This window comes from Panthera tigris, chromosome D4 (assembly GCF_018350195.1).
Source record: "Panthera tigris isolate Pti1 chromosome D4, P.tigris_Pti1_mat1.1, whole genome shotgun sequence".
Lineage (NCBI taxonomy): Eukaryota > Metazoa > Chordata > Mammalia > Carnivora > Felidae > Panthera > Panthera tigris.
This window is the reverse complement of record NC_056672.1, coordinates 72,611,203-72,626,133: the sequence shown is the minus strand read 5'-3', so window position 1 is coordinate 72,626,133 and position 14,931 is coordinate 72,611,203. Positions and strand designations below refer to the sequence as shown.

The 14,931-nt window shown below is 40.2% G+C and overlaps 1 protein-coding gene across 6 annotated transcripts in view; it reads left to right on the top strand.

Annotated features, from left to right (window-relative positions):
- Window positions 1–14,931, top strand: part of ZFP37 (ZFP37 zinc finger protein) — a 45,869-nt gene that overhangs the window by 10,731 nt on the left and 20,207 nt on the right. For 3 of the 6 annotated variants that reach the window (XM_042963975.1, XM_042963977.1, XM_042963974.1), the window contains exon 1: window positions 13,815–14,041. Coding sequence is in view for 2 of the 6 variants with exons in the window: in XM_042963973.1 (XP_042819907.1) it covers window positions 474–2,014 (1,541 nt within the window). In the remaining 4 variants the exon portion in view is untranslated. The other 3 variants (XM_042963980.1, XM_042963973.1, XM_042963976.1) reach the window with 3 other exon arrangements.

Below are 14,931 nucleotides of genomic sequence, written 5' to 3'. Positions count from 1 at the left end.
TCCAATTGTGACCATAGAGAGCTGAATTAATGTAGTACAGGCTGTGGGAGCCAAATACTGTGAATGAATTGGCAGTTATCAAAGCTGGGAAGCTTGGGCTGTGGAGAAACCTCAAAAAATACCAACCACAATCACAAGCTCTTTTAACTTCATCTATTACCTAGTCACTGCTCCTTCAGTTTATCTTATCATCTATCCCAGGTTACAAGGTTATATTTGTAAACAGGCAAAATTTTTTCTAATTACTATTGTCAATTATCTTTTCTTGGATAAGCACTTGGAAGTGCTCTCTACAGCACTTTCCCCTCAAGTCCAAAAGCTTAGGGACATTTACACTTGATATTTCATTCACCTTGGGATGTGAAGCTTGAATAAAGATTCAGCCCCACAATAGGGCATTTGTTTTATAACTTGTAGTTCAAAATATGAGAGTGAAAAGATTCATAAGAATGTCTCATTGAATTCCATTTTAGAAGAAGTCCAGCAAGATAACGACCAGCTAGTGAATCACCAGGAATCTCAAAACAAACTCCTTAGGGAAGTTGCATTCAAGAAAAAAAGTCTGACTAAGAAGAAAGGCCATGAATGTAGCTCACTGGGGGAAATAAATGTGAGTACAAAACATGTTCCTTCAAAAAGAAAGCTTAAATTTGATTCACATGGAAAGAGTTTGAAACAGAATTTAGACTTACTTGGTCATATAAGAAACTATGCAAAAAAGAAACCTAATGTAACTAAAGAGCACAAGAAATCTTTCAGCCATAGCTTACCTGATACAAAGAAAAACAAAAATCAAACTGGAAAGAAACAGAAATTATCCAACCATAGCTTATCTAATAAGCATGACAGAACTCAAACTGGCAAGAAACATGAGAAATTATCTCATCATAGCTCATCCCATACTAAATGCGACAAAATTCAAACTGGAAAGAAACATGAGAAATCATCCAGCCGTAGCTCATCTACTAAGTGTGACAAAACTCAAGCTAAAGCCAAACCCTATGAATGTAATCAATGTGGGAAGGTTCTCAGTCACAAGCAAGGACTCACTGACCATCAGAGAATTCATACTGGGGAGAAACCCTATGAATGCGATGAATGTGGGATAGCCTTTAGCCAAAAGTCACACCTCGTTGTGCATCAGAGAACTCACACTGGAGAAAAGCCATATGAGTGTACTCAGTGTGGCAAAGCCCACAGTCATAAACATGCCCTCACTGACCATCTGAGAGTTCATACTGGGGAAAAGCCCTATAAATGTACTGAGTGTGGGAAAACCTTTAGACACAGCTCAAACCTTATTCAACATGTAAGATCTCATACAGGTGAGAAGCCCTATGAATGTAAGGAATGTGGAAAATCCTTTAGGTATAACTCATCTCTTACAGAACATGTGAGGACTCATACAGGTGAAATACCATATGAATGTCATGAATGTGGAAAGGCTTTTAAGTATAGCTCATCCCTTACTAAACATATGAGAATTCATACAGGTGAGAAGCCCTTTGAATGTAATGACTGTGGGAAAGCTTTCAGCAAGAAGTCACACCTCATTATACATCAAAGAACTCATACTAAGGAGAAACCCTACAAATGTAATGAATGTGGAAAAGCATTTGGACATAGCTCATCTCTTACTTACCACACGAGAACTCATACAGGTGAAAGTCCTTTTGAATGTAACCAGTGTGGAAAGGCCTTCAAACAAATTGAAGGCCTTACTCAACATCAGAGAGTTCATACTGGGGAAAAACCCTATGAATGTAATGAATGTGGGAAAGCTTTTAGCCAAAAGTCACATCTCATTGTACATCAGAGGACTCATACTGGGGAGAAACCTTTTGAATGTAATGAATGTGGAAAAGCTTTCAATGTAAAGTCACAACTTGTTATACATCAGAGATCCCACACTGGAGAGAAACCCTATGAATGTAATGAATGTGGAAAAGCTTTCAAACAAAATGCATCCCTTACCAAACATGTGAAAACTCATTCAGAAGAAAAATCTCAGTGAAATTAATCTGGGAAAACCTTTTAACAAGAGGTTTTATTTAACCTTAGAAGAAGTCTGAATTTTAAGGATGTTAGAAAGCCTTTAATAAGAAGTCACACCTCACTACATACGAGAGAATTTGAAAATGAATCTTACAGGGAAGCAATGGATGGAGAGTTTAAACTTGATACCAACCTTTTATAGAACATACTGTTTTAAAAGTACTCAATTATTAATTATTTATGTATTCAGACCAAAATATAAAGCTTTTAAAAATGTTAATAAGCTGAAAAATCAGAGCAGTAGAGAAGCAAATTACAAATGCTAAATTCCTGAGTTGCTTGAGTTTTGTGTACTTAAGCACCACATATGAGAATTGAATTTGCATATCTGTTAATTTCCATGTATAAATGTATGTGGCCACTGGTATGAGCCTGATCTTTGATATTATCACCTCTCTCTTTCTTAATGTCTTTGTTAGCTTCTACATCAGCTGCAAACTTCCTAAAGGTTATTTATGTAAAAAATATTAACAGAAAATTAAGAGAAAAAATGAAAGCAGCTGAGGATGCACAGGTGCTGGTGGGGAATGATGTCCAAGATACATCGTTAAGTGAAAAAAGCAGATTGCTGAACTGTGTGTATAGTATGTTCCCACTTTTGTACAAAAGGGTGTGCATTTGCCTGTCTCTGTGTGTGTATATATGTATGTGTGTATATATGTATACGTATATTTGTATGTAAATAGACTTGGTTTGAAAAAATATATAAGAAAACTTATAGTGGTTTCTATGAGCACAGGAGTACAGGAATGGGAGCTGGGACTGGAGGGAGACCTCCTTTTTATTATATCCTGTATACGAATTTTTGAACAATGTAAATGTATTATTTTCACAACTAAAGTCCTTTTAATATGCATACATCAACACTGATTAAAATTTTCACTGAGCCCACTCCATGGTGTTGTTTACAAAGTAAAAGTTTCTATGCCTATTAGGAAGGGTGGTGAATGAGGATATGGCATTAAACTTGATATTGAATTCACAAAGACTTTTCCTATCAAACACACGTCCTTTTATTAAAATAATGAATTACAACTATAATTCTGTACTGTGTTTCTTCTATATGCCATTTTTTAAAACGACTGAAGATAAATTTTGATTTTAGGTGAATGAAAGTGCTTTTCTGAACAGTCACTCCGTTTTGTCTCATATTCAGAGCACGTATATACAAACACCTCAATCTGGGGTTTCAAATGTATTGTAACAAATGCCACTACTTCCTGTTCTTGCCCAATAGCAAACATTGCTAATGGGTCACCACACTCATTCTGAGTGAATCTAGACGTGGCCTCAGAATCATTCTTAAGCATGTATTCCAGGGGCACCTGGGTGGCTCAGTTGGTTAAGCGCCCAATTTCAGCTGAGGTCATGATCTCACAGTTTATGGGTTTGAGCCCCACATCAGGCTCTGTGCTGACAGCTCAGAGCCTGGAGCCTGCTTCGGATTCTGTGTCTCCCTCTCTCTCTGCCCCTCCTCTGCTCATGCTGTGTCTCCCTCACTCTCAAAAATAAGTAAACATTAAAAAAAAAAAAAAGCATGCATTCCAGAGGTTACTATGGATCAATTTGAGTTTGCACATGAGACCTATTTTCCACTGCATATTTATTTATTTTTTTAATTAAAAATAATATTTTTTATTAAAAATTTTTTTAACGTTTATTCATTTTTGAGAGACAGAGAGAGACAGAGCATGAGCGGGGAAGGGGCAGAGAGAGGGAGACACAGAATCTGAAATAGGCTCCAGGCTTTGAGCTGTCAGCACAGAGCCCGACACGGGGCTCAAACTCACAAACTGTGAGATCCTGACCTGAGCTGAAGTCGGACGCTCAACCGACTGAGCCACCCAGTCGCCCCTAAAAATAATTTTTTAATGTTTATTTGAGAGAGAGAGAGAGACAGAGCGCAAGCAGGGAAGGGGCAGAGAGAGAGGGAGACACAGAATCCAAAGCAGGCTCCAGGCTCTGAGCTATCAGCACAGAGCCTGCTGCAGGGCTTGAACTCACGAACTGTGAGATCCTGACCTGAGCTGAAGTTGGACACTTCACCGACTGAGCCACCCAGGTGCCCCTATTATTATTATTTTTTATTCACAAGTCATAGATAAAAAACACAGCTGAATTGTATTAAAATTTAAGTTGTTACACTAAAAACAGCGACTTAAGCACAAAAATGGTTTCATAATATAAGGTAATAATAATATTTGGCATGTATGTCACCTTTTACATTTTTACAGCACATTTACTACATTACCTCATTTGTTCTTCAGAAGAAGCATACGGGTTAATAAGCAAGACTTTTTTAGTGGTCAGTTCTGCTCAATAAATATTTCATCTGGATACTAGGCTAGTATAATGATGGCCCCTCAGCGAATATGTGGTTAAGTGTCATCTTTGCAAATATTTCCCATTCAAATTCCTGCCTTCTTGATTTCCTCACTTCAGAGAATTAACAGATATAGGTATTGAGAATGAAATGTGTGTGTATATACACGTGTGTGTTGAAAAATCAACTCATGAATGTTATACCCTCATTTCTAAGTAACTTACTTACTTTCAGAGAAGGAAAATGCAATGTGAAAGCCATTTTCCATCAGTAATTTGTAACCAGGTGGAACCCTGGCACCAAACACAGAATGAATCTTCACTTTCCAGAGCTGTGGAAAGTCTGCACTTTTTAGAAGGATAAAACAGTTGCATGTGATGACTAGGTCAAATTTCCCACACCTTGTGGAGAACCCATAATAGTACCATACCTGGGACAGTGAGGAATATAGGTATGTATGCCTGAGCAGTGGAAATAAGTGTTTGAAAGCCAACGTGTACGGTAAAAAAGGAATTAAATGTTAGCATCAATGACTGAAGAAAGGATGTCTAAAAAATTATTGGAGATGAAGAATGAAAGAAAATAGACATACAGAGGTGAGTTTAAATGATAGCATGTGTCAAAATTGACTGGAGGGCTTGTTAAAACACAGACATTAGAAATGGGCCCCATCCACAAAGTTTCTGACTCAGTAGGTCTGGGACAGTAGGGGGTGGGAGGCTGAGAATTTGCATTTTTAATAACTTCCCAGGAGATGCTGATGGTGCTGGTCTGGGGACCACACTTTGAGAAACACTGGTATAAATCATTGTTAAATTGTTAAAATTTAAGAGTATTTGAAAATGTTTCTGAGACATTTCTTTAATATAAAGATAATGTTTATACACACAAATACATATGTTAGAAAATGCAAAATATCACTATCATTATGTGGATGGTGATTCAAGATTGTCAGTTTAAGAGTAAGTTTTATGTTTTTCTAAGTAATTTTTCTATTTTCATGAATTGATTTTATTTTATTGTAATGAGTTTTCATTACTGGTATGGCCAAGTAGATTCCTACTGATCCTGACCCTCCACAGATAACAGTTATAAACTCTGGAAAACCACACACACACACAACCAATGACCTGAAGGTACTAGAGAGTGAACAAAAGCAGATTATGGAAAAGAGTTGAAATTTGGAAGAAGGGAATGGTAAGTTAGATCACAGCTTTTATCCTGAGGATATGCTAAAGTTGGTGTGGCAGAGGTGGGTAATTTGATAGAAAACATTCAGTCTTTTGGAGATGAAAAAGTACAGGGCTGAGTTTCAGGGAAACCACAGCCACTGAAAAGTGAAAGGAAAATCCCAGAAAAGAAAGACTCAAAGAAGGAGCAACCCAAATTCTGTGAATAAACTCTGCCCAAATCCCTGTCTGATCTCTGAACCATGCATATTTGGCACAGACTCCTAATGTTTCAACTAAAGACAAGGGAACTGAGCTTTTATTTGTGCTGCTGCCCCACAGAATTAGTTTGAAGTTTGAGTTCAACCATGCTAATTACTTGCTAAAACAAAAATGTTAACACTCTTCAGAGAAATATAACAGAATCCAAACTCTCCACAACTTATCATTCATGATATCTAGGATACAAGAAAAATTTACTTGACAGTTAAGCAATTAGGAAAATGTGACCCTATTCAAGAAAAGAGACAACCAATCCAAAAGTTGGGATGAGCATATGAGGATATTAATATAAGTATTATAATACTGCTTAGTGAAATAAAGATATGCTCACAGTGAATACACATTTTTTAAGAACTAAGCAAATAAATAGAAATTGGAGAAAAACCAAAAGAAAACTCTAGAACTTAGAAGTACAATGTCTGAAATTTAAAATTCACTGGAGGGGTGTCTGAGTGGCTCAATTGGTTAAGCATCTGACTTTGGCTCAGGTCATGATCTTGTGGTTTGTGAGTTCGAGCCCCATCTCTGCTGTCAGCGTGGAGCCTGCTTCAGATCATCTGTCCCCCTCTATCTCTGCCCCTCCCCTACTTGCACACTCACTTTCTCTCAAAATTAAAACAAATATTTTTAAAAAGTTTTTTAATTCACTGGATAAGTTTACCAGCAGAATGTAAATGACAGGGAAGTCATTGAACTTGAAATAGGTCAGTAGAAAAAAATTTTTTTAATTTTAAAATTCATAATGGAGGGGTACCTGGGTAGCTCAGTCAGTTAAGCATCCAACTCTTGGTTTCAGCTTAGGTCATGATCTCACAGTTTTGTGAGTTCGAGCCCTGTGTGGAGCTATGCTCCGGCAGCACAGAGCCTGTTTGGGGTTCTTTCTCTGCTCTTTCTGCCCCTCCCCAACTTGTGCTGTCTCTGTCTCTCTCAAAATAAATAAACTTAAAAAAATGCATAATAGAAGTAGGAAGGGAGATGCAAAAGAAGAAAATCAAAGGAGACAAACAATAGAAATAATAACATAGTAGACCTAAACCCAATCTTAACAATCATTACTTTAGAAGTTAGTTGACAAAACTCTCAAATTAAAAGGCAGAGATTTTCATAATGGATAAAAAGGCAAGACCCAGTTTTAGCTCTGCACAAGATCTATACTTTAAAAAGACACAGAGGGGCGCTGGGGTGGCTTAGTTGGTTAAGTGTCCGACTTTGCCTCAGGTCATGCTCTCGCAGTTCATGAGTTCAAGACCCGTGTCGGGATCTGTGCTGACAGCTCAGAGCCTGGAGCCTGCTTCAGATACTGTGTCTCCCTCTCTGCCCCTTCCCCACTTGTGCTCACTCTCTCAAAAGTAAAAATTTTAAATAAATAAATAAAAAGACACAAGTCAAAATTAAATGGATTAAAATGATATATCACACAAATAGTAAGCATACAAAGGCATAAATGGCTATATTTATAGCAGACAAAACAGACTTCTCAGTGAAACTATTAACAGATAAAGAGGGCCAATTTAAAAAGATTAAAAGAGGGGCGCCTGGGTGGCTCAGTTGGTTAAAAGTCCGACTTCAGCTCAGGTCATGATCTTGTGGTCCGTCAGTTCGAGCCCCGTGTCGGGCTTTGGGCTGATGGCTCAGAGCCTGGAGCCTGCTTCCGATTCTGTGTCTCCCTCTCTCTCTGCCCCTCCCCCGTTCATGCTCTGTCTCTCTCCATCTCAAAAATAAACAAACATTAAAAAAAATTTTTTTTAAAGATTAAAAGATTAATTCATCAGGAAGACAAAACATTCATAAACATTTATGCACCTAAAACAGAGCTCTAAAGTATAAGAAGCAAACGTGGAAAGAATTAAGGAGAAATATAAACAATTCCACAATCATAATTGATTTTCACATCCTTCTCTAGGCAGCTGATAAAACAGCTAGACAGAACGTTAGTAAAGACCCTGTTAACTAACTGGTATTTAAATTAAAATTTTTAAAAAAGGAAAAATTAGTAAGCACATATATTACCTAAAGAACATTATAAAACATCTTGACCTAATTGGTGTTTATAGAACACTAACTCTAGGGGCGCCTGGGTGGCTCAGTCAGTTAAGCATCCGACTTCAGCTCAGGTCATGATCTTGTGGTTCAGGAGTTCGAGCCCCACGTTGGGCTCTGTGCTGACAGCTCAGAGCCTGGAGCCTGCTTCGGATTCTGTGTCCCTCTCTCTCTGCTCCTCCCCTGTTCGCGCTCTGTCTCGCTCTCTTTCAAAAATAAATCAAAACATTTAAAAAAAACCCAGTATCTATGAAAGGAAGGAGGAAATGCAGGATTGGACAAAGGACGAAGTTTACATACATTGCAGGCCCAACAAAGCTTCTGCGAACCTGGTGAAGAGCTCTGAAGTGAGTGTTTTTCCCACTCACTGTATTAGGCCTCTGGACCCCCGTCTTGCTCATTCACCAGATGCAGGCTGCACTGCAAAGGGCATGACCTTGGGTGAGGCAGCTCTCTGTAACGGAGTCCTAGTTCTAAGTAGCTGACAGCTAGAAGTTGTCTTCTTAGTGCACTCCCCCCAGCCAAACATCAAGTCCTTCCTTAAAGAAGAGTCTGGATATGCAACTTTATGTCTATCATACTACTTCCCTTGCTCTGTTTAGATATACTGGTTTTTATATATCGGTGAAGTACTTCCTCCAGAATTCCTGAGTCCCTCTTTGCCTGTGGGGAGAAGTCAGAAGGGAGAGATTAGTGGGATAAACCACAGCTCCTGCTGCTATAGTGGTCCCAGGGTTATAGTAGATAACTCATCACCTCACTTCTCCACTATCCATTTGCAGCGACCTCTGCTGACCTAAGACACTGGCCATAATGCCCTTCTCAGACCTGAACCTGTACATTTACAGTCACAGTTGGGCCAGAGGTACTAAGTGGATCACTGAGTTCTATGTTTTCTTCCCTGCCCACATTGTGTGATAGCCCACTTTCTACTGATATCGGGGTTATTTACCTCTTCTGAAATAGTGCTGCCTCCTTTTGCCTACTGGTTGTTTGCACACAAAGAGCTGAGAGTATTTACGCATCAACCTGAAGTCCTTGTAGGGGATGCTGATGTAACAGTGGTGGGTGCCATGAGCTTGCTTATGCCGGCCGTTGCTGAATGTACCACTTCCACCTTAAAATGGATGTTTTCTAAACCCACTTAATTCATGATTTGATGGTTTTGACAGGTTCTACCTCATAATGGGTAGTTCTGGTGGAGTAGTCATTTAGTGTCCCATGGGCATGCATTCTGTTTTTACCAGGATGCAATAGTATGCAAGGAGATGTTTTACAAAAGCATCTAATTGTCCACTGCAGATGGCCCGGCCTTGCTTCAAAACTCCAGGAGCTTATGGTGTTCTCCTATTGGGGCTTGCCACAAACTCCACATGTCATCTCTGCCCACCACTGGCACTACCGATACCAAGGGTTAAATAGACATCAGCTGAGTATGTATGTGGCAGTCTATTTCTGGACTCTCTGTTCCATTTATCTATTGATTTACTTTCATGCCAATATTACCTTGCATTGATTCCTGTAAACCAATAGTAAGTTTTGAAGTCAGGTAAAGAAAGTAAGCCCTCCCACTTTGTTTTTCTTTTCTTTTTTTAAAGTTTATTTATTTATTTTGAGAGAGAGAGTAGGGAGGGGCAGAGTGGGGAGAGAGAATCCCAAGCAGGCTCCATGCTGTCAGCACAAAGGCTAATGTGGGTCTTGAACTCATGAACTACGAGAGCATGACCTGAGCCAATATCAAGAGTCGGACGCTTTAGCGACTGAGCCACACAGGCGTCCCTGTTTTTCTTTTTTCAAGTTGTTTTGGCACATATTCAATTTGAGAGTATTGCTAGATTGTCTGCCACCCATCTATGCATATGGGTGAATAATTCCATACTTGATTTTTTTCATATTGGATACTATCAACTTAAAATTTTATCAATATGGGGGTGCCTGGGTGGCTCAGTCGGTTGAGTGTCTGACTTTAGCTCAGGTCATGATCTCACAGTTCATGAGTTCAAGCCCCGCATCAGGCTGTGTGCTGACAGCTCGGGGCCTGGAACCTGCTTCCAATTCTGTGTCTCCCTCTCTCTCTGTCCCTCTCTCCCTCAGGCTCTGTCTCTTTCTCTCAAAAATAAATAAACGTTAAAAAAATTAAAAAAAATTTTTTTATCAATATGGAAAAGTTCATTGTTTAATTTACATATCTTTAATTATTATTGAGGTACCAGCCTGTTTTTCTATTGGGTTTTTGATCTGTGTCTTTATAGTTGTCTGAAGACATATGTGTCTCAGGACATAATTCAGTCCTTGACCTGCTTAAATTATTTTGTATATTAAAAATACCAGCTTGTAACCTGATTCATCATCTTTCTCTCCTTTAATATACAAGCTTCTTGAAAATTGGTATTACCTTGGTGTTTCTACTTCCTCAGTCCACATTTATATTTCAGTAGAATTCCGTAGGGCTCTGTCTTCATCATTACTGTGAGACAATTTCTAAAAAGGCCATCTTACACTTATCAAATCCAAGGGACATTTTTTTTCCTTATCGTAGTGGATTTTTGGTTGCATCTGACATTTAATGCTTCCCTCTTCTTGAAATATTTTGCTGTTAGTTCCTCTGACACCATTCCCCCTTGATCTTCTTCTCTCTCCCTCTCTCCTCCGTTCCCATCATCAAGCCCTCTTTCTCTTATCCCTCACCACTTGGAATTTTCCAGGGCTCCATCCTTGGTGTCTTGTTTTTTCCATTGTATGTGCTTTCCCTGATTGATTGCATATCCTTTCTAGAATAATCTATAAGAACCACCAGTTTTAGATGTATTTTTATTGTATTTGATTGACTGAAGGCAATATTTGGCTTATAAATTCATATCAAAGTAAGAGGCTATCACACATCTGCACACGTTTGCTGCACAGAAGATTCTACACGTTTTTTTCCTCCTGTGCATAATGCCATTTCTATGGATTGTCTGGCCCATGTTTCCTCTCACCTTATAAGCCACCTGAGAGTAGAGTGGAATACTAAACAGAACTCCCGCCCTCCCCCATCCCCCCCCACACATACAGCATGAATAACTTGGAGTATTTGGGCAGTAAGAATTATTTTTATTGTTTAAGCAAGATGAAGTGTCATAAGCTAATGAGAGTAACATAAGAATTCACAAGAAAGTATTCTTAATGTATATGTGTATGACTATAAAGCAAGAAAGTACACTTATTTGGCTTATGAAATAAAATAAAACATCTTTCATAATTTTGTCTATCTATTCTGCTCTGTCTTGTGTATCTCTGTTCCTATCTCTAGGGTGATCACACATCACAGATTGTTCAGGAGAGGCTTTATGTCCCATGTCCAGATATAGTGACTAATTGCACCTCTTTTCACTATCAAAGCTGTCCTGGTTTGGATGACAAGTTACATTGATAATTATATTAATTATATTTGCCTCTTTACCAAAAGAAATTAATTGATATTCAAAAGACATTCATTAAAGCGTAGTGTAGCGTAGTCGGTTAGGAGCATAAGCTCTCAGTCAGACTTTGGGAGTTTACATCGTGGCTGCACCACTAACAAGCTGTGTGACCTTTTGGTGCCTGAAGTTCCTTTTCTGTATAAGGGGATAATAATGGTTTCTCCCCTCAGCATGAAATTGGATCAGGGGTCAGCAAACTTTTTTCTGTGAAGGAATAAACAGCAAATATTTTAGACTTGGTGGGCCATATGGTTCTTGTCACAACTACTCAACAGTGTCATTATAGCACAAAAGCAACCATAGACAATATCTAAATGAATGAGCATTATGGTGTTCCAATAAAACTTTATCAAAACAGACAGCAGGCCAGATTTGCCTAAGTGTTGTAGATTGAAGACCCCTGCGTTATTTAAACATGTAAAAAACTATTAATTTAGGACCTCACAAGGCACGAGACTCCCCTGATTTTTGGCATGGAATCTCCCCCCAAAATAGGAGTGTGTGGGTATTCCTAACATAGGGAGCCATCTGAGCAAAGATGTAGAGGTGGGATCACTTTGCTCTCAGGTATGTGAGAAGTGGTATATATCTGCTGTTCTGTTGACACTTTCCTTCTTAATCTTGTTTTCCTGACAAACTCCATCCCACACCCCAACCACCACTACCACTCCAGTCCCTGACCAAGTTATTTACCTCTCACTGTGCCCTACAGCACCAGTCATGCCTCTATCAGGTCACTAGTCACACTACATTGTCACTATCAGATTCTGAGCTCGTTCCTTGCATTACCAAGCAAGACAATAACGAATTGTGTGAGTGAAGGAATGAATGAGCTTTACACTATGGTGGGACTCAATAGACATAAATATGTTTTTAACAAAAAAGGGAAAACTAGGCTGATACTGACACAGGCTTGCCCTGAGTAGCTGTCAGACAAAAGGGGAGAAAAGACAAACACTGGAAATCCCAGTTCTTGGCAATGATGACTGTCATAGTAGAAGGCATATGCAGCTGTGCCCATGAAAAGGCACAGATGCCAGGGGACTCTGGGAAAAAACTTAAAACAGGATATTGGCTCCCAGTTTTGAAGCAGGAATAGAAGTTTTCCCGACATATGGTTGGGAAGGACATTCCAGAAGCATCATGGCCACTGTATATGACTTTAAAGAGCTGAGTGAACCCCAAGAATTAATCCATAGTGTCTTTAGGCATTAGTTAGGGCTGGATATTCTGTAGTGATGTTCAAAGACAGACTAAGACATACTAAAATTTTTAAGTTTATTTGAGCAAAAACTCTCTAATTGGGCAGCACCAAACCACAAGGGTAAGAAGTGCTCCACTGACAAGAGCTAGAGGCAAGACTTTTACAGAGAAGCCGCAGAAGCAAAGCAAGGAAATTATTTGATTGCCTATAGTTTAAACAGTTGTCTTATTTGGAAAAGCCTCATTTGTGATTGGTTGGCCTTAGGTTTTGATTTCGTAACCTTGAGGCATTTACAGGCTTAGGTTTTGGTTTGCTTGGGAGGGTTGCTAAGGCATTCGAACCACCTAAGTCTAATAGTCTCCTTGTTTAATTAATTTAACAGTAATAACACTATTACATGGTATTTATTATTTTTTAAAAACTGCGCAGATTCTGAAGTGCTTTCAGCAAACATTGAAACACCCAAATGAATATTTCACAACCTTCCTCTTCTTGACAAATGAGAGAACTGAGGGAAAGCAGCTGGCCCAAAGCCACAGAGCAAGTTCAAGACCAGGTTGAGAGGAGGTTTCAGGGGTTTGGGATTATCCTTCAGAGTTTATCCTCAAACACTTCCCCTCTGCTGCCATCTGAGGTGTCTTTAGCAGTGGCTGAGTTTTCCCATCCCAATCTGGGACAGCATTCCCAGGAGGGGAACATTTGAATTCCATTTTCCAGGATGACTGGCTGGAGGTCACCAGATGAAAGCATTCTGACTTTCCCTCTCCCAGTGCTCGGTCTCAGGGAGAATACTGCTCCATCCTGACTTTTCCACCCCAATTGAAACCTAAATTAAATAACCTACCTCAGTAAGCATATTTTATCATTATTTTACCTAATATTGGGGAAGTGAGGCAATGTGTTGTAGATCAACTGACTCTGGCTGAGCCTCACGCTCCTCTTTGGCTTAATAACGGGAGCGGCTTCTCCTATTCCCCCACCCCACTTCCCCATCTTTATTTGCACCTTGCACTGCGTGTCTCTTTTCTACACATCTTAGCGGGAGCGGTTCCCTGACTCTATCCTCAGAAACCTGGGATTCTTTGTTGCTCCCGCATTGTCCCAGTACATCTTTTCTGTAGCTCCCGTATTCCACTTCTACCTTGCCTTGCTCTCAGGATTCTCTGCTGTACGGCACTAACACCTACTCGAAATATGGCGCCTCCCGTTCCGTCACACTCTCCGCTCACTAGGCGCAGCCATATTAATCTTCCTGGCTCAGCCCGACTAAACACCTGGAAAGTCTCGCGATAGAAGCAGGTCGAGGGCTGCGCCTGCTTCCGCCGTTAACACCCGAGAGTCCACAGCCCTCACGGTGGGAGGGGGTGGCCTTGTCGCTCAGCTGAGGTCCCCGCAGGAGAGGCTGGGAGTTGAGGGGTCCGGTTCACAGAAAACGAGGTTTCAGTCACTGGCTGCGGTATTGGGAGTAAGGGCATCATGTTTGATCAGCGATTGAGCATCTCTAGCGGTCCGTAATTTTCGGTCTTTGGTTAGTAATTAAGCGGGCCTGCCCCAAATCACGATTGCCGCCCGGTATAGGTTGGTTTTTAGTGATGCTGCTGGTAGTAGTGGACTCTGAGGAGGGTCAGCGACTGATTGGGAATTTGTGGGACTAGTGATGGCGCGTGTCTTTGTGATTCTGAGTCCCTCGGGTTGGGGTCACATAAAAATCAATGATTGGGCCCTGAAGACAGATATCCGTCTTTAGGGTTATGTTAGGTCAATGTGTGGGGGGCTGTATTGGGCAGCTGTTAGGAGCTTGTGTGATAGCTTAGGGAGCAGATGGTTTGCGACTAGTGATTGGGGCTCCAGCCCTGAATTGTAACGGTTTGCATTCAGGCTGCATTCCACACGCATATTGTGCTGGGTTTTCTTGCATGGGTTTATGCCTGTAAGGATGTGAGGGTCAGGGAGAGTTCCCATCCTTCCCCCAAAGGTTTTGTTTCCACTCTTGGATCTATCTGGTCAATAGACTTGAGGCAGTTTATATTCTCTGCTACTGTCTTGTAGCTAGCTAAGTACTTCAAGCCAAAGCCTCTCAAAAACCCTCTCTCAAAGCTCCTTTGCTTTCTCCCTGTCTTCTTTCAATGCATGTGCTCTCTCTGGACAGTTTCAACCACACTCATTGCATCACCTTCCACCTTGAAAGCCATGACTTGCCAATCTATAGCACCAGCCTAGACATTTCTAATAAGCTCCAGATTCACAGTAGCCAGCTGTCTCCTACACATCCCTGTGGGGTTCACTCACAGAACCTCAATCTTAACATGATAGAAATAGAATATATCTTCTTAGTTCTCCATACTTCACCTGCTCATCCTACTATGTTCATCATCATGAAGAGTCACCCTTACTTCA